Source organism: Sciurus vulgaris, assembly GCF_902686455.1.
Source record: "Sciurus vulgaris genome assembly, chromosome: 6".
In the NCBI taxonomy this organism is placed as follows: Eukaryota; Metazoa; Chordata; class Mammalia; order Rodentia; family Sciuridae; genus Sciurus; species Sciurus vulgaris.
Genome location: NC_136466.1, coordinates 40371177 through 40389718, shown reverse-complemented (window position 1 = coordinate 40389718; position 18542 = coordinate 40371177). Strand labels below are relative to the sequence as shown.

At 47.0% G+C, this 18542-nt stretch overlaps 1 protein-coding gene across 3 annotated transcripts in view; it reads right to left on the bottom strand.

The window, feature by feature from the left end:
• SLC25A48 (solute carrier family 25 member 48) overlaps positions 1-18109 on the bottom strand; it is a 39587-nt gene extending 21478 nt beyond the window's left edge. The window contains exons 1-4 of one of the 3 annotated variants that reach the window (XM_079143437.1): positions 17882-18109; positions 12396-12439; positions 4878-4949; positions 2171-2429 (exon numbers count right to left, since the gene is read on the bottom strand). In XM_079143437.1, coding sequence (XP_078999563.1) covers positions 2171-2429; positions 4878-4949; positions 12396-12439; positions 17882-17927 — 421 coding nt within the window. In that variant the 5' untranslated portion in view covers positions 17928-18109. The remainder of the gene's footprint in view (positions 1-2170; positions 2430-4877; positions 4950-12395; positions 12440-17881) is intronic. The other 2 variants (XM_079143438.1, XM_079143439.1) reach the window with 2 other exon arrangements.
• Positions 18110-18542: the final 433 nt, after the last annotated feature.

The window sequence follows — 18542 nt, the reverse complement described above, 5'->3', positions numbered from 1 at the left end:
CAACCATAACTTGCCCCCAAATGTCCCAGGCTCTCTGGAGGATGGGATTTTTTGAGAAATATCTCCCTTGGTGTCCACACTGGCCTAGAGAACACAAGTACAGGCCTACTCTTGTTTCCTCCCTTAGAGGGACAAATGCAGGTGAAGAAGGAGGTGGGGCTGCTCTCAGGAGAACAGGAGCCTCATCTCTGAGCCTCTTTCAGCATCTGGACCCCAAGGAACTTTTAGACTTAAGGAGGAGTTTCCTACTCTGAGACCAGGGCAAGCACTTCTGAAGTAGACAGGGAAGACAAAACAGTAAGCTTGGGAGCCAGGACACCTGGGTTCTGAATCTGCTCACCATGTTCTTCATTCCTCTACATCTTTGCTTTCACTCCTGGGGACAGGACCAATCAGCAAGTTTCAAACATTCCAGGGAGGTACAGACCTTTGATCAAACTAAGTTGACGATGTCAAGTAGATAAAGGTGAGGGTCTGCTTGTTCCATATCTCCTTGGTGGCCCACTGTACTTCATCTCCCCACATACTGACAGGACTGTGCACACTGGGTGGCGACACACAACCTTGGGGCAGCCATGCCTCAGGCCCTCCACCTATCTTGATGAGGAGCATCAGCACCATGTTCAGAGCAGGTGTGGCCCTCTTCTGGGTGTCTCCTGGGCAGGGGCCTGGGTATTGAGTTGGGATGTTCCTGAGTGAGCTTTGGGGGCTTCAGTTATGACACATGAGTGAACCCCAGCCTCTGAATGTCCTCACGTGGAGGATGTCAAGAGGCTGCCAGGGAAAGGGGACTTATCTCTGAGGTAACAGGAGGGGACCTCAGGTCCAGCCCTTCCACCACACAGAAAGGGAGACAGAGGCCCGTGAAGGGCTGTATCTGGCCTGGGGAGACTAAAACTTAGTGGAAGATCTGAGAAGAAAAGCCCAAGGTATTGAGATCTATCTTCCAGGATACCCAGCCTGTCTTTCCTCCAGAGCTGGCACTCACTACTCTGCTCACCAAGCACCTTCTGCTCTTTCCTCCCTTCTTTGTCAAAGCCACTACCAGGAAAAGACAGAAAGTTTTCCCAGAGAGGAGGAAATGAGCCCCCAAATGTCCCAGGCCTTCTGGAGGATGGTATTTCTTGAGAAATATCTCCTTTGGTGTCCACACCTGCCTCACTCTACCCGCACCTGACCTGTAGAGGGTGAGGCAGAGAGACAGTCTGTAACTGGGTGGGTGGGGGGGTCTCTGCCCTAGTGGGAGTGGAGTAGAGATACAAACCCAGGAGGTCCAACTCCCAGCCCACAGACACAGATTTTGTAAAAGCTGAGGCAAAGGTGATTTGGGTACTTATTGCTAGGCCACCTCAGTCTTTGCACAAAGTCTTCATACACAAGAAGAGCTTCAACTCCAGAGGGCAGGTGGGCTGGAAGCCCATCACTAAAGCATTGTTGCTTAAGAATGATCACAGTTCATGGCTCCCAGCAATGGATTTCAATTGTATGGCTTATGCTAAAAGAGTAACCATGATGCTCACCAACAATTGAAGCTCTAATGGCTCTGAGGGCCAGGAGCCATCGAGGGTGGGGAGAGAATGGCCTGGTGTGCGGGGCAGGCAATACTAGGACCATGGACTCTAGAACAGGATGAATGAGTCCCAGCTCAGTCCAGGGACAGCATCATGAGGCTGAGAGCCATACAGCCACACAGGCTCCATGCTTGGATTAACTGTAAAATTCCTAACCATTTTTTTTTTTTTTTTTTTTTTCTTTTAACAATCAGTCCTTGCATTTTCAGTTGGCACTGGGTGCTGCCCAATATAGAGCTGGTTGTTGCTCACCAGTCACTAACTGTTCTGAGAAACAGTTTTCTCTGGGAACCTGAGTCTTCTCATTTGTAAAACAGATAATTGTAGCACCTGGCTCCTGGAACTGTCACAAACATGAATTAAGTGAACACATGCAGAGTTCTCAGCGGGTAGCAGTCACACAACCTGTCAGATACTGAAGACTGGACTGATGACAGATACTATTACAGCTAGAATAATGAGAATACAGACTATTATGTGATAACATGAGTGCCTTGCTCAATAAAAATGATGTTAAAAACTCCATCCCAGATTTGGCCACCCAGGACAGGATCACAGGTACCCCTGGACACCAGGCTTTCCCTCCCCTGTCCTCTTACCTTCCTGAAATGGCTGTGTTTGCATCTGCAGCCGGATCTTGATGAGGTCCACAGGCCCGCCCAGCCCAACAGAGACCATGCCAGCCACCATGCTGGCTAAGAGCAGGTCAGACAGGCTGTGGCGAGGGCTGGCCTCCGGCTCCACGCAGCGGTGTTGGCTGAGGAACCGCTGTGTGTTACTGAAGACCCCGAACACCACTGAGTTGTAGACAGCGATGCTGGCCAGGGGGAAAGACATGCCCTTGAAGAAGCCGAACACCTGTGGTGAGACCCAGTGAAGGAAGCATGAGGCCCAGGGATGCAGCCAGGCCCCCTGCAGGCCACACTGCCCTGACCTCCTGGAGCCTGCAGGCTCATGGGGGAGACTCCCAGGACTGACAAACCACTATGTTAGTGAACAGCCTTGAAGAAGAACCTGATGAGACAGGCAAAGGCTGCTGAAACTTAGGGACAAGCATTCCTGCTACTGAGAGGGAACCACTTCTGCTCAATGTTTTGTCTCCTGTGTGGTAACATCCAGGCCTGGGACCTGTATCTGCTGCTTCAATGGGAAGTGGCCAACCACCATACACACCTCCTCATTTGACACTCAAACATTCTCTGGTCATTTGCCATGTGCCAGACCCTGGGGGACAAGAAAGAAAGTCTTCACTCTCACTGAGCTCATGGTCTGGGGATAGGGCAATTGAGGGCAATTGCAGTGCAATCCACTAAGCCTGTGGTGAGGGAGAAGAAGGAAGTCCCCCCGGGCACATGAGCCAATCTATAGATGAGGCCCCTGAGCATGAATGTCTCCTGACAGAGTGGTTGGAGAGGGAAGCCTCAGAAGACACCAGAGGGGCCCTGGGCCTGCATAGGGGGCTAAGGAGAGGGGCTGTAGCCTGGGGTCAGTGTCCTTTCTATACTGCATTCTCAATGAACACTGCACGTGGGCTCTGAGGAAAACCAGAAAATTCCTCAGATCCTTGGAGGACTCAGGGCAGCACCAGGTGCCAAAATAAAAATGTTCTAGGAATGTTCTAGAAATGTTCTAAAAAGCCACTGTACAAAATCCAGGTTGTGCCCAAATTCAGTAATCCTGACCACATGTGCTGTACCCTAATTGCCAGAGACAGAAACCTCACACATATATGTAGACAGACACACACACACACGTGCACACACCCTACCTTCAGCTCTTCCTCAGTAACAAGGTCCTTCTGATAACTGAGGACATTGCTTAGCCAGGAGCTGTGGTACTTCAGAGTCCCCACCAAAGCCCCAGAAGGGGGACACTGGCTGGTGGACTCTGTGAGTGCCAAAAGGGAGACAAATGGGAGACAATGGATGCCAAAAGGGAGACAGACTCAAGGGCTGCCTTTCAGGGTACTTGGTGATCACCACATTACCCTAGAACACCAAGTGCTAGGTTTGCAGTGCTTGCCCTGATTTCAAAGCATTCGATCAGGAGAGTTAAAACACCCTGATGCAAGACGCCCTTTGTCTGTGGACAATGTCACAGTATTGCAGGAGGTTTCCAAGTCCTGGGCTCCAGAATGGAGCTGAGAGGAGGCAGTGATCACTATAGACCACATTTCCTGGAACTCAAGGAAAAGTTGCAGGAATGTCACAGAGCTTGCACTGTTTCTGTTTTCTTCACCTTTTCAATTTTCACAATAACCATATATAATTTTTCAAATGTGCTCTTTTTAGGTTAATGACAGTGGAGTATGTTTTGACATATCATACATACATGGAGCATAACTGCCCATTCTTGTGGTTGTACATGATGTGGAGTTACCCTGGTCGTGTATTCATATATGAACATAGGAAAGTTATGTTCCTTTAAATATATCCACTTAATTCTGAATTTTCAAACTTATTTTAAATCTCTCAAAGAGGGGCTTTAGGATGTCACAAGATAATTCTAAAGAAGGAAGTTGATGTGTCTTTTAAAAAGTTTAGTCAGTCTTTCCTTTTTTAGTTTTAAATTTTTTTTTATTTGTGCCTTATAGTTATACATAATATTGGGCTTCATTTTGACATCCTCATAGGTGCGTGGAATATAACTTGCTCCAATTCAGTACTTCCACTTTCCATCTCCCTCTCCTTCCCCCTCTCCCCTTTCCATTATTCTATCAATCTTTCATCTCTTTATTTGTATTTTTTTTATGAGTGCATTACCGATGTACATAAAGGTGAAATTCACTGTGGTATATCCACATATGTACGTAAGATAGTTTGGCCATTTCATTCCACCATTCCCCACTTTTCCCATCCCTCCTCCCTCCCCTCAATCTCGTTCCTCTACTCCACTGATCAGAAAAGCTTGGGTCACATGGTGAGCTGGGTGTCCCCAGCCACACCCAAATACACACCAGGAGCCTGTGGGCACATGGTTTACTGCCACTCATTCCATCCCCAAAACTGATAGGCACCTTGTTTTTGCAGGAATTTTCCACACTGTGGTTCTATATTTCTCAGATTTCTCCAGAGAAGTTACATGGAACCAGATTTCCCCCCACTAATATTGTAGTAGGTGACAGGATAAGATAAGGTAACATGAAATATATGGGGTGTGGGGTGAGATGAGAAGGAAAATTGGGCCAAGGTGATGGGCAGGAATGAGTGGCCTCTTGCCTGATGCGCTGGTGGAGGAGATGTGGCCCAGGCCCCAGTTCACGCAGACCCTGGTAGGTATCCCTCCTCCCACCCGAGGGACACTTACACTCTCTCTCTTGTACACCATGCGGATGCAGTTGAGGGTGTTCCTGTAGCCCACACCAGCTTGCAGGCGAGTCTGTGGAGACAGACAAGGATGCAGGGCCTGCTTCATAGATCAGTCACATCTTCATGGCCCCAAAAGATGACCAGAGGAAGAAGACCCTACGCAAATTGACCCAGCCAGGAGCCAGGCTGGGGTTTAGTCCTGGCCAGCCTGTGCTTTGTCTTCTGCAGGCACTGCCCACCTAATGTTCCATTTGGTCCTGCTCAGTGCAGCAGAAACCTGCTTTGCCTGCGAGAAGGACCGTGACCAGTCAGCTGTGCAAAAATGATGGCTGCTGAGGTACAATCCCTGCTCACTGAGGACAAAAAGCCAAACTCTGCTTCTGTCTTTCATTTCCCCCACTGCCAACATCCTTGGGAGACCTGCTCTTCTTGCCCCTTCATCTCTCACCTGGACAAGGGTCTGGCCTTCCCTCTCCCTGTCTCTACACACAATCAGACTGATCTTGCTCAACATCGATGAAACCATATCACTAGTTAAGCTGTCCAGTGGACTCCCACCAAACTTAGGATAAATTCACACTCTGCCTATACCAGGGAACCCTGGGGTAGGGGGTGGGGACACCTGAGCTTGCCTCTTGCCCTATAGGCTGTTTCCTACCCACACCCTGGCCTCCATGCCTACCACACACACATTCCCAGTCCCTGGAACATCCAATCCCTGCCACCTCCAGACCTTTCCTCTGACTGTTCCCTCCCACTCAAGGACTCTTCCTCCAGCTCCTGTGCTTCTCTTGGGTCTGACGGTAGCAATGGTCTGATCTGCTTATTTACATAGGGTTTATGATGGATTACCCCAGTGGGGCAGGACCATCTGTCTACCTTCCCTTTTGTCCCTAGAGTTGGGCACAGCCTTGGCTCCATGGCTGCTCTGCACTGGATGAGGGGCTGAAAGGAGAAGGCACAGTGTCCCCTAAGGAAGGCTGGTTTTGGTGATAAACAGAGGGTCTGAGGAAGCCCACAAAATTCCCCAGACCACCCCTTGCCCTAGTCTCAGAGGGTTCCACTTATTTTAAGATGAGTGGTTTATAATTTTTCCATGAAATGCTTTCTTGGTACCCGCAAGCTATGCCTGTGAGGAAGGAGCTGTGAGAGTCACAAAGGAGGAGACACTGGCCCTGTTCCCACAGTGCCCAGGCACACTGAGGAGCTAAGACCCAGAGACTCTAGTGACTTCACACAAACTGAACTCACCACCAAGCCAAGTGGAGAGACCCAGGGAGGAGCACATCCTCACGGTCCCCTAAGTGATGCTTTTTGGCATGGAGCTTTTCTCCATTTCCAACTTTCCTACAATAAGCAAGGATGACGTTTATATGGTTTTAAAAATAATTTTAAGTATACAACCTAATATGGGAATGAATACATTCTCTGAATTTAAAAGTTTTAATATCACATATAAGGATATAATCTCCTTTGATCCACTCCTCTCTCTCCCCCTGTCCCTCCCTGGAGCAATAATCATGACTAGTAGCATGGCCAAAGGTTTGATTGCCATCCATCTATTTTTATAAACACATGTAACCATAGAAAATATACAGGAAAGGGTATCACATTGTTCATAAGTATTACTTTCATAATCAGAGAAATGTATTTATTGACTCATTCAACCAATATTTGTCGATTGTCTGCAGCATAAGAGTCTGTTCAACCTCAGGAAATTCCTCAGTGTAGAAGACAAAGTCTCTGACCTCACGGGAGTTCAGCCTACTAGGGCTGGAAAAGATAGTCCATAAAAAATAATTCTCAGGTAAATATGTATGTTCAATGGTGATGTTCTAAGGAGAAAAAGAAGCCACAGACAAAAAAGGGTGGATGGTGCTAAAGAAATTCACTTTTAAATTGGGTGGTCAGAGGAACACCCTGGAAAAGCAGCAAGATGGAAACTGGGGTATCACATTCTCCTTTCTAAGTAGAACCACAAAAGGTTACCTTGGAATGGGGTGTCCCCAACTAGGATAACGATTAGGACTAGAGGAAATGATGTAGATCTCTCTCTATGTCTCATGTAAAGCTGGTTTGAGATCCTACACTGTCCCTCTGCCAGGGTTGTGCATCCACACAGTAATAAGTCTCCCAGAAGGAGCAAGTTCCCACTCAAGTTAAGTGTTCAAACTACTTAAGAAAATGGTGCATGGGGAGCCTCAACCCCAAAGCAGAACCTGGACCATAGAAGAATTTCAAAGCCATGGAGCACAGGTCTGCCAGGCATGCTGAGCTTAGCAAATCACTGAGGCAAGTGGCAAAGGCCAAGCTCTAGGACCACCAATTACAACAAGAGCTAGCATTTAGTATGCACCAACTACAAACAGGGCATCTTGTAGAAGTTACCTCACTAAATCCCACCAATGGTGTGAGGCATGGATACCACCCACATTTTACATGAAGAGCTGACTCTCTCTCTGTTAATTTCCTATTGCTGTGGAAGTGGCTTGAAACAACAAAAGTTTAATCTTGTACAGTTCTAGATGCCAAAAATCCCAGTTTCATGCCACTGAGCAGCCAGCAGCTAGCTCCCCCATCTGTGGTCAGGCAGCTGAGGTCACTGGAAGGAGCCTTGACCTAGGTCTGCAGCTCAGGTCCTGGCAGCTGGATTCTTCCATGGGTGGGCCCTGGACCTCAGGTAACCCACTTATCTGCCTTCCCACACCCTTGTATATGTCCTCATCAGGGTGGGGCCATCTTGCTGGTCACTCCATCTTCAGCACCTCCATGGACAATCTTTACGACAGCCTTACCAGGGAGGTGTTGTGTGCCCATTTTACAGACAAGAAAACCAGATTTCAAGGAGGGTAGGTGCTATTCCCTGGGGTCACAGGAGTTGGTGACTGAACTTCCAGTTCTTTGAACTAGCCCAGGTCTTTCTCAGTGGGCAGGTACTCCAGAGAAAATGTCAACCAGAGGGAAGGAAGGATGTTCCAGAGTGAACAAGGGCCCAGCTCCACACTCCAAGGGCAGGACACTACGTCACATGAGCCCCACTGTTAGTGACTGGTGTCTGGGCAGCAGGTTCTCAGGCTGACTACAAACTGGTTCAGGAAGGGTTCCCTTGAGGTGCAGGGGCAGAGTGGAGAAAAGGAAGGGGCCCCCAAACTTTCTAGGTGATAGGTGGCAAAATTTGCACCTAAGCACAGACAGAGAGGGCTCACTACCCTGAGGTCCTTAATCCAATGACTGTCATCCGTAGGAAGGAGAAGGAGACTGGTCACCCAGCCATCCAGAGGAAGAGACCATGTGAAGACAGGCAGAGAGTGGCATGATGCAGCCATGACCCAGGAGCACCAGGATTGCCAACAATGGAGCCAGGAGAGAAGACTGGGAGAGTGTCTCCCTCAGAGCCTCCAAAGGGACCAACACCTTGGTTTTGAGCTTCCTGCTTCCTAGACTAAGAAAGAATAAATTCTTGTTGTTTTAAGCCAACCAGTTTGTAGGAAATTGTTATAATAACCTAAGGAAGCTAAGACATGCCCCAATTCCCAATTTTTTTACAGTTAGGTCTCTCACTCTTTGTTCAACAACAATTTGTTACCAACTCACTTTTATCAAGTCAGCCTAGAGAAATAGAAGCCCTCTCCCTTTCTGTGATACACAGAGGTAGATATGTGACAAGCTGCTCCATAGTCAGGAGACTGGGAAAGCCAATCTGGAGAATGATTGCACATCTTTTGAAGTGTCTCGGTAATCCAAAGATAAATTTATATTTGACCTTTAAGTTAATCCTTTTAAACATGTTTCTGCAAATTTGGTTAAAACCCAGTTACATATGTTCACACAATATCATAACTGAGAAAAACTTAATTTATATAGAATGATGTTGATAAAAATAGTAGCTACCACCAATTCTAAATATCTACTGGGTGCTGGAAACAACACTCTTGTCTTATATTTATCCTGTAAAGCAGGATTTTGTGCCTTAACAGAAGGCTATGCAGACAGGAAATGGCAAAAGTAGGATTCAGACCCAGAGCCTGTGTGATTCCAAAGCCCATGCTCTCAGACAGCCCTGATGCCTTCCCACTGATTACCTTGTCAATTGGCTTGTCAATCTGCATCCTGGGATGGGGCAGAGGAAGGAGAGTTAGGTGAATTGGAGAGGATGGAGAGGTCAGGAACAGTCTGTCTTTCTGGAGACATCAAGGATGGCATCTGAGTCTTCCAAGCCCCCCAACGCCCTGTCCAGAAGGGATATGCAACAGGCACCCTGCACTGGGCTGAGATCCTGGATAGCCACTCATTTAACGGGTGCTCTCTCTCAGTGCCCTGCTCTGAACTCAACTGTGCTCTGAACAAGGAAGAGTTAGAGGCTACTGATTGGGGAAGATCAGCCCTCTCAGGATAACTGGACTTCCCTTGTGGAGACCAGAGGGAACCCAGTGGGCATCAGCAGCTACCACAAAGGTGTGGAAGACACTCAAGAGCCCTGGGTGGCCCTTCATCTAAGCAGCAGGGACTCAGCCTTGACATGCTGGTCAGTCCACTTCAGACCTGAACTTGCTCCAGAGCCCTCCTAGGTAGACTCTGGGAGCCAGGGCCTGTGTGTGCAGGTTGACAGGAAGTAGCCTCCCACCTGTTTAGCTATCCTATTTTCTCTGGGTTTTTCCCAGCACCGACATTCCAGTCCTCAGGCACCTCACTACACACATGACATACACCCTGGCTGCCTTTGCGTTCCTTGAGAATGCACGTGAGGCCCATTCCTACCTTGGGCCTTCCTACTAGCTGGGTACTGGGAACAACACTCTTGTCTTATATTTACCCTGTAAATATAAGCTTGTTCCTCTGCCATAGCACTCTAACTTCAGTGTATAGCTCTTTGTATCATTTGAGTTTCAACTTGGCCACCACTCCTTCAGAGAAGCCATCCTGACCTTTCCATATAGAGAAGCCCCTAGTGACTCCCTGTCATCACCTTGTGTCATTGTCTCCTCAGCATCTAAAAAAACCTACAAGTGCTTTGTGCATGTATCATGCTCCCTAATTATTGTCTATCGCTCTCCTACAAATATCTGTCCCCTCACCTGCCTCCCTCACTGCTAAATCATCAGACTTGGTCAGCTAATGGCTCCTGCAGACGGGGACTGGATGAGTGGATGAGTGCCCAGTCTCCCTCCCTCATTGTTTCCAGTTGGCTCCACTGGCACCTTCCCCTTGTGACACCCCCCCCCCTCCCGCCCACATACAATATCAAAGCTTCTGGCACAGTCCTCCCAGCCTCCCTCCGACGCTTTCTCTCAGACACTCAAACAAGTGTTTGGCAAAGGAGCACTTCTTTCAAAACAGACTCCTTATCCTCTTCAGTCTAAGAGGCTCCAGGTCCATCCTCTCATGAGGGTGGGCAGCAGAGGTCTAGGACCTCCTCGGAGCAAACATATTTTCCCCGGCCTGAGACCAGTTGCTACTTCTGCTCAGTTGGTAGGCCTCGAAACTTCCCCCTGGCCTCAGCAACAGTTGTAGGGCCCTCTGAAGCCCTGCCACAGAATCCCCTGATAGCCTAGCTTGTACTCCTTACAGCACAGCCTTGCTCCAGGCTTCTTGCACCAGTAACCCTGGGGAAGTGAAACTTGGGACTCCCCTCTGAAGTCTGAGGACTTACCATTCTGCAATCCTGCATGTGCAAGGACAATGGCCACAAAACACCCACCTATGTGAGCCTGCAATCTCCTCTTTCTCTGGTTCTCTGCAAAATGGACCCCAGTAGTGCATCTTTCACCAGCTGTTGTACCCAGAGAAAGGACGGAGGAGGCTGGACAGGCAGAGTTCCTGGGATGGTCCTATCCTTGGCATCTGCAATAGCTCCCACCCCCTCCTGCATAAGCCAAGGCTCCTGGTCCTAACTCCTGTTCCTCTGGGTCCCTCTGCTCTGAACACCCATGCAATGGGAGAATGCACAGACTTTGGCAGCCTCAATCAAAACAGCAGAGGACCTCAGCTGGTTATGGACAAGTTGTGACCTTGAGGATGGTTTCCAAAAGAGGAGGTCACTCCAGAGCCAGTTCCATTCACTCTGGCCAGGAGTATTGTGGGGGCTGTTCCTCTTGGGTCCAAGCCATCAGCAACTTTATGGTGGTTTTGAGAAAGTGACTCTGGACTACCTTTTTTCATTCAGGAAACCTATATTGGGCCCCAGTCTGTTACAGGGGCTCTAAATGTGAAGAGAGCACTGACCAGTGAGGTAGGCTCACTGGAGGCCAACTTCACCTTGGGACTTTGAGTCCTAGCCCTAGCATAGCCCCCTCTAAGGTCTGGTTCCTGCCTCCATCTCTCACTCTCATGTCTACAATGGAAAGTCCGTACCATCCCAAGAGAGGCAGAACTGAGCCTGCTCAGTGCCCCACCACAAATGCCCACTATTCAGCACTGGGGACACTGCCTGTCATCCTCTTGGCAGAGAATATTAGCCAGTGTTCTGCCCCCTCCCTCATCAGCTCATGAGAATCTTCAGACAAGGATGAGACATTTACAACCCCCATTTACCAGGCCAAGGGTTTCTTCAATGTTTTAGACAAGTTGGATGATCTTCCAAATGAGAAGAGAGTAGACCTGAGTTCTGACCTAAGAGGGGCCCATTATCATTCAGGGAGGAAGATGGTGAGAAAGAAAATTGTATCACATTCCAGACACTGCTTTAGTAATGGATCTGGAAGTTAGGAGTGAGGAGGCACTGTGTACGGCCATGTTCCCAGGTGACCAAGTCCTGTTCACCTCTAGGGAAGAAGACAGGAGTAGGGTGGGGTCAAAGAGCACTCCTTTGTAGCACTGTAGCATCTCACGTCTCAACTTTTAACTTGTGTGACCTAAGACAAGAACTGTCCCCTTTCAGGGATAAATTCAAAGGCCAGGATGACTGTCAGCTCCAGAGTCTTCACACCCCATGTGCCTGATCAAGTTACAATAGCTCCCACTTCCAACCTAGGTTCAAGGTCCTAACCTGAGATTCAAGTCCTCTGATGATTGGGTGCTGACATGCTTTGCCTGGATTCTGATCCACAGCTCCATCAGGAACCTGATGCATCAGCAAAACTGGCCATCCTGCTTTTCCCAAGCATGGACCCTACCTGATATCTCTGTCTCAGTGCCTTTGCCCATGCTGTCCCCTGTGCCTGGTACATCTTTCCTAATCATTTGAAATTCAACCTTATATTTTGGGTTCACACTAGAAGCCTCTGTTGATTGCTCAGCTGTAGAGGGACTTGGAGGAGGATACTGACCATTGTCCTGTCCCCTCCCTCATCAACTCATGAGAACCTGCAGGCAGGGATGGGGCATTCATGGAAACAAATTCACCATCAAGTAGCAAGGGGAGAGTCATTCCAAACCAGGCTCCTGGTACCCCCAGACCTCTGAACTGAGAGTAGAGAGCCTTCCCTGAAATAGAGATTCTCAGGGGGATCAGAAACAGTGGGTATGGTCCCAGAGGCAGACCCGCTCCAAGAGGTAATGGGAAACATGGCAACTGTACCTTGACTGTGTCCAAAGGGTGACCAACAATGACACTGGCTGCACCTGTGGATCAAAGAACAATACTTGGTCACTCATACCTTGGACTCCTGGTTTGTACAAGCTGGCTCTTGGAACAGGATGGAGGAGTCCAGTACATGGGTTCATTCATTCAGTCAATGATCAATTGCTAAGGGGTTTCCAATGTACACTAGCCCAAGTATCAAGGAAGGCAGATAAAAGGGAGCAACTGAACCCTGACTCAAGAAGCACCCCAAAAAAGGGAAATAAGGTGCTGAGAAAACAACATACACATGCAGAGAAATGGATTTAGTTTCCTATCTCATACCATATAAAAATTAATTCAAAATTGATCAAAGACCTAAATGGAAGAGCTAAAACTATAAAACTCTTAAACTAAAACATAGGGGAAAAATTCCATGACCTGGAATTTTCAATGAACTCTTACAGATATGACACCAAAAACACAAGCAACAAAATAAAAAAGATAAATAGGACTTCATAAAAATGATAAGCTTTTAAGCATCAAAAATTATCTATCAAGGACTGGGGATATAGCTCAGTTGGTTGAGTGCTTGCTTCACATGCACAAGGCCCTGGGTTCAATCCCCAGCACCACAAGAGAAAAAAAGAAAAGAAAAGAAAAAAAAAAAAAAAAGAAGAGATCTATCAAAATGTATAAATGCATTCTACTGTCATGTACAATTAATTAGAACAAATAAAAAAATTAATTAAAAAATAACAACATAACACTATCAAGCTGGGCATGCTGGCACAAGCCTATAATCCCAGGGGTTTGGAAGGTGAGACAGAAGGATCACAAGTTCAAAGCCAGCCTCAGCAATGGCAAGGCGCTAAGCAACTCAGTGAGACCCTGTCTCTAAATGAAATACAAAACAGGTCTGGGGATGTGGCTCAGTGGTTGAGTGCCCCTGAGTTCAATCACCAGCACCCCGCCTCCCCCCCCAAAAAAAAAAACTCTCTCAAGAAAGTGAAGACAACCTGCAGAATGGAAGGAAATGTTTGCAAATCATATGTGTCATATATGTGATAAGGGTGTAGTATCCAGAATATACAAACTCTTACAACTAAAAATATTGCTAAATGGGTAAAGAACTTGAATAAAAAGTTCTTTAAATGAGAAAACAAATGGCCCAGAAGTCCATAAATAAATGTTCAACATCATTAGTCATTAGGAAAATACAAATCAAAATCACAGTGACACTCCCCTGTACACCTGATAGGAAAATAACAAGTGTTGGCAAGGATATAGGGAAACTGGAACTCTTGTATGTTGCTGGTGAGAATGTAAAAGGGTACAACCACTGTGGAAAACAGCTGGATGATTTCTTTAAAAAAGTTAAACATCAAATTATAGAATTACTACATGACCCAGCAATTAAATTTCTAGCAATGTATACAAGAACCGAAAGCTAGTACGTATTCACACACTCGTTCATGGCAGCTTCATTCAAAAAAGCCAAATGTCCACCAACAGATGTAGGACGAATAAAGTGTGGTATGCCCATTCATACAATGAAATATTATTTAGCTATAAATAGGAATGAAGTATTTATACATGCTACAACATGGATGAACCTCAAAAAACACATGCTAAGTGAAAGAGGTCAGACACAAAGGCAACATGTTGTATAATTCCACTTATAGGAATTATCTAGAACAGATACATTTGTAAAGACAGAAAACAGACTAGTGGGTTGCCAGGTTTGCGGGGGTGGGGGTGATGGGAATGGCTGTTTAATGGGTACAGGATCTTCTTCGGTCATATTTAAAAGTAAACTGAAGCATAATAAAAATTTAAAACATTTGTTGAGCAAACAACCATTCATGAATTGGATAACTGCAAGGTGGGAGTGGTTCAGAAGCTCTGCCCACAGTCCCCTGGTTTCTAAAGGACAGATAGATATAGCAGAGTAAGCTGTGGTCATGTGTGCTCTAACGATGCATCATTAGATTAAATATATGCATCATTAGGTGGTTTTGTCTTTGGGCAAACATCAGAGCGTACTTCCACAAGGCTGGACTCTGGACAGTAGAGCCGACTGCACAGATAGATATGTGGTATGACCACTGTCAATTACCTGGTCCATCATAGACCAAGACAAGACTTCGTTATGCAGCACATGACTGTATGTGATTGGTTACACAGTTGCTTCCCTAGATATATCCTGTTGGAAAGTCCCTAGTTCTGCAAGTTAGCTGATTACTTCTGAGTAGTCAAACTTAAATTCTGCTTTTCTTTAATATAAGTATTTACAAGAAATAGCCCAAGTTGTTTAACTCATGTTTGTAAATTAAGCAATTTTAAGGTCTCCTTGTGAGACCTCACTAGCTTTGTCTGCCCAGATTTTCTTTAGGCCCAGTCTCTGATTTGCTTTAATAATCACGAGGAAAATGGTTTGGAACTAGATAAAGGTGATGGTTTCACAGAATTGTAAAGGTACTAAATGCCACTGAATTGTACACTTTAAAATAGCTAATTTTATGTTATATAAATTTCAACTGAAAAAGCAGGGAGGGTGAAGAGAAAACCCAGCAACTTTTAAGCTACCTGTAGGTTATTCAACTTTTCTTTTTTTACTTTTTTTTTTTTGCAAGGGGGTGGGGAGCGGGTACTGGAGATTGAATCCAGGAGCACTGAGCCACATCCCCTGTCCATTTTCTCTTTATTTTGGAAGGGTCTCAGTAAGTTGCCGAGTCTGGCCTCAAACCCTCCTGAGTAGCTGGAATTACAGGTATGCACCAAAGATATTGTCACTTTTGAATGATGCTCTTTTAAGGATCCTTTTGGAAAGGTGATGACTATACTGGATCTTTTCGCCAAAGTGGGGCAAAAGTCCTGTCTACACACATATGCACAGAGGCCTGTACCATTTGGGGGAGAACAAGACCACCTAGATAAAGAAGCCCTGTGGAAGATGGTGACTGAGATTCAAACAGGAACTGTTCTTCCAAAATAAATTTTCCATTACATTGACTAAAAGGACAATGCTCTGCCAGCAGAAGTGATTTAACCAAGTCAGCTAAGTAAGGACCCTTGGATACTCTGTATTTACGGGGTCAGAGAAATCAGCAAATCCTTTGGTCCAGATCTTCCTGTCCTCTCTTCTTGCCTCATCCTTCCCCGTGAACTGGGCAGAGGTAGAGAAGCGATGGATAATGGAAGTCAAAAGAAAGCCGGGAGTATTCAGTTCCACTTTGCAGGACCCTTCCCAGCAAGGAGGAAGAAGCTTTGGTCCTCAGGCTGGGAGGTGGGTCCCCCAAGGTGAGTACTGTCATCACTTTGACCTGAGCAGCAGTTCAGACCTGGCCTTGGGTCAGCATCTCCCTGCTCACACTCATTAGCCCACACATCTGGAAAGCAAGTGGTGCCAGCTTTTGTAAAGTGGGATTTTGAGGTCAGCAGACTTTGGGATCTCAGAGACTTGTATAAATCCAAAAGAAACATGGAGGTTGTTAAGGGAAAATTTTTCCATAGAAGGTTTCTAACAAAGACAACAACTATGGACAAGTCTGGGGGTTACCACCATGGCAGACAGACCCTGATGCCAAGTTGTCTGGGTCAGAATTCCAGTGCCTATGTTAGATGCATGGCCTTAGGATTTCTCTGTACCTCAAATCTGTAAAATGAGAATGTAATAGTACCTACTTTATTGGGATCATTAATAAAGAAATGTGCACAAACAGATGCAAGACACCCCACTTTTTGGGATTTAACTGATATGAAAGATTTGGGAAAGGCAAATTTACAGAGAGTAGATTAGCGGTTGTCTAAGGGGCGGAGGGGGACAAAGATCAACTGTAAATGGACTTCCTGGGGTATGACAATGCTCTATAACTAATTAAAAATATATTTTTAGCTGTACATGGACACAATATCTTTATTTTTTTTAATATGGTGCTGAGGATCAAACCCAGTGCCTCGCACGTGCTAGGCGAGTGCTGTACCACCCAGCCCTCTGTAACTAATTTATAGTGATGGTTGCAGCACTTGGTAAAGTTAGTAAAAAAAAAATTATTGAATTGTACACTTGAAATGAACGAGTTTTATGATATGTAAAATTAACTTCAATAAACTTTGTATAAACTTCAACAAAAATAAAGTTACACCTACTAAGCATTCAGTGTGACTACATTCACCATCATTTCATGCAGGCAAAACAACAACAACAAAAGACATATTAGCATTAACAAAGTAAGGGCAATCGCAGATTAAAATCAATCTCCTACTTGCAGTGTGGGGATTGTCTAATCAGAGGACTGGGCTCCTCTACCTCAGCCCATCCTCCCGGGCAGTTCTCAAACTCAGGTGTCTGCAACTCTAGTGAATACTTAAGAGAAAGGTCTCCCCTCTCAGGCTGCCCCTCCAAATGGATGAAGGATTGTCCAAAGAGGGCTTGGGATGTCAAATGGGCCTCTGGCTGCAACCTCTGGCTGGTAAAATTAGAAGAGGTACTTCTCAGCACCCCCTTCTAGAGGCTTATGTGGAAGAAGCCACCTCTGTCCAGGAAGGTGTGTACAGGGGCCCAGCTGCCACCTGCCAAGAGAAAGATCAGAGGCCTCCTAGGTGGGAGGGGAGGAGCTGGAGTCTTATCTGGTTGGTTGCTCTTTTTATTTAGTTCCGCCCTTTGGGGGAGGGGCTGCTTGTAACATATTTTTAAACAGCATCTCTTTTAATCTTGGGTGGGTCAAAAGAAAGGTAATTTTTTACAATAAACAAAGTCCGTCAACTTCTACACTTACTCCCTCATACATGTATTTAAAAAGGAGAAACAAGGACATTGTATGTGCACCTCTGGCCCAAGCAACCCATCTTAGGTCTAGCATAGCAACTCAGGGAGTGATGGCGAAGGGACCAGTGAGCCCAATAGTGCCAGGAGGAAGGACCTTGAGGAAGGCATTGGCTTAGGGTTGACAGCTGCTGAGATCAGGAAGGGTTCCTGCCAGCTATTAACGGGCACCTGCAACCTGGAGCTCCTCTCCCCTGCTCTGAGCGTTAGGCTCCTTCCAGTCCGACCTTGCAATTCCTCACCACCCCGCGGCCAGGATTCAGCCGCCAAGCGCCAACCCACACCCAAGTTTCCGCTAGCCACGTCCCCAGATTCAGGTGCGCACCCGTCACCGAAGGGTGTGTGCACGCCAGAGAGGCTCCATTGGCTATGAGCTCTGACGGACTGTTTAATCATTACCAAATCAAGTTCCTCGGACCCTAAGGTTCAAGCAAGTCAGCTCAGGGTGAATCATGAAACTCGAGGAGTTCTACTCCAGTAGCGAGCCAGGAACTGCAAGCCCATCCGAGAGGACTTCGGGCGGGGGCGATCCCCGCACCGAGGCGTCGCGCCATTCGCGGCGCGTGAGGGAAGGCACGGGGTGCAAAGCTTCCAAAACCAGAGCAGAGTGCAAAGAGCCCGGCGCAGCGCTCGTAGGTCACGCTCTGGTCAGCGGGTCTCCCCTCAGCACACTCACCTCCGATCCAACCCGCGGCAAAGTCTTCCAGTTGGAAGCTGCTCATGGCTGGTGCAGAGCCGGGTTGTGTCCCGCTGTCCCAGAGTCAGTGCAGTGCCCACTCAGTGCCTGCAGGACATGGCCCTCGGGGGCCAAGCGCTCTGTTGAAAGTGGGAGTCGGAGTCCTCTGCGGGTCTTACTCCTAAGCCAGTGTCCAAGTCACTCGCTGGGCCGGCTGCCCGCACACCTCTGCAAGTGCCGCTGACATCACGCCCCCAGTGGACCTTAAAGGCGCAGCACTCAGACAGGATGAGGGTGCCCGCGTCATGACCCAGGTCCAGAGAGGCCAGGTCCGCCAAATGGAATTTCCTCCCTTGTCCTCGTCATCCTCTCCCTTATCAAGTGCAGAGCCTTAACGCCTTTGAGGTGAAAGTGTCCATCGGAGTCTGTAATTGATGTCATTGCCTCTGACACTAGAAATGAGGGATATTTTTGCAAAGTTCATTAGAAGAAGGAAGAGAGTTTTATCCAAAGTCAGGAAACACTTCATTACAAATACCATAGTCTTGCTGTGATAGGATTGTTTACCTATGGAAATGCATCATCCTGTGCTTGAGCTGAACAGTACTGAAATAATTCTAATATCCAGCTATAAACCCATTCTCCATTCTTTGAGGAGCTG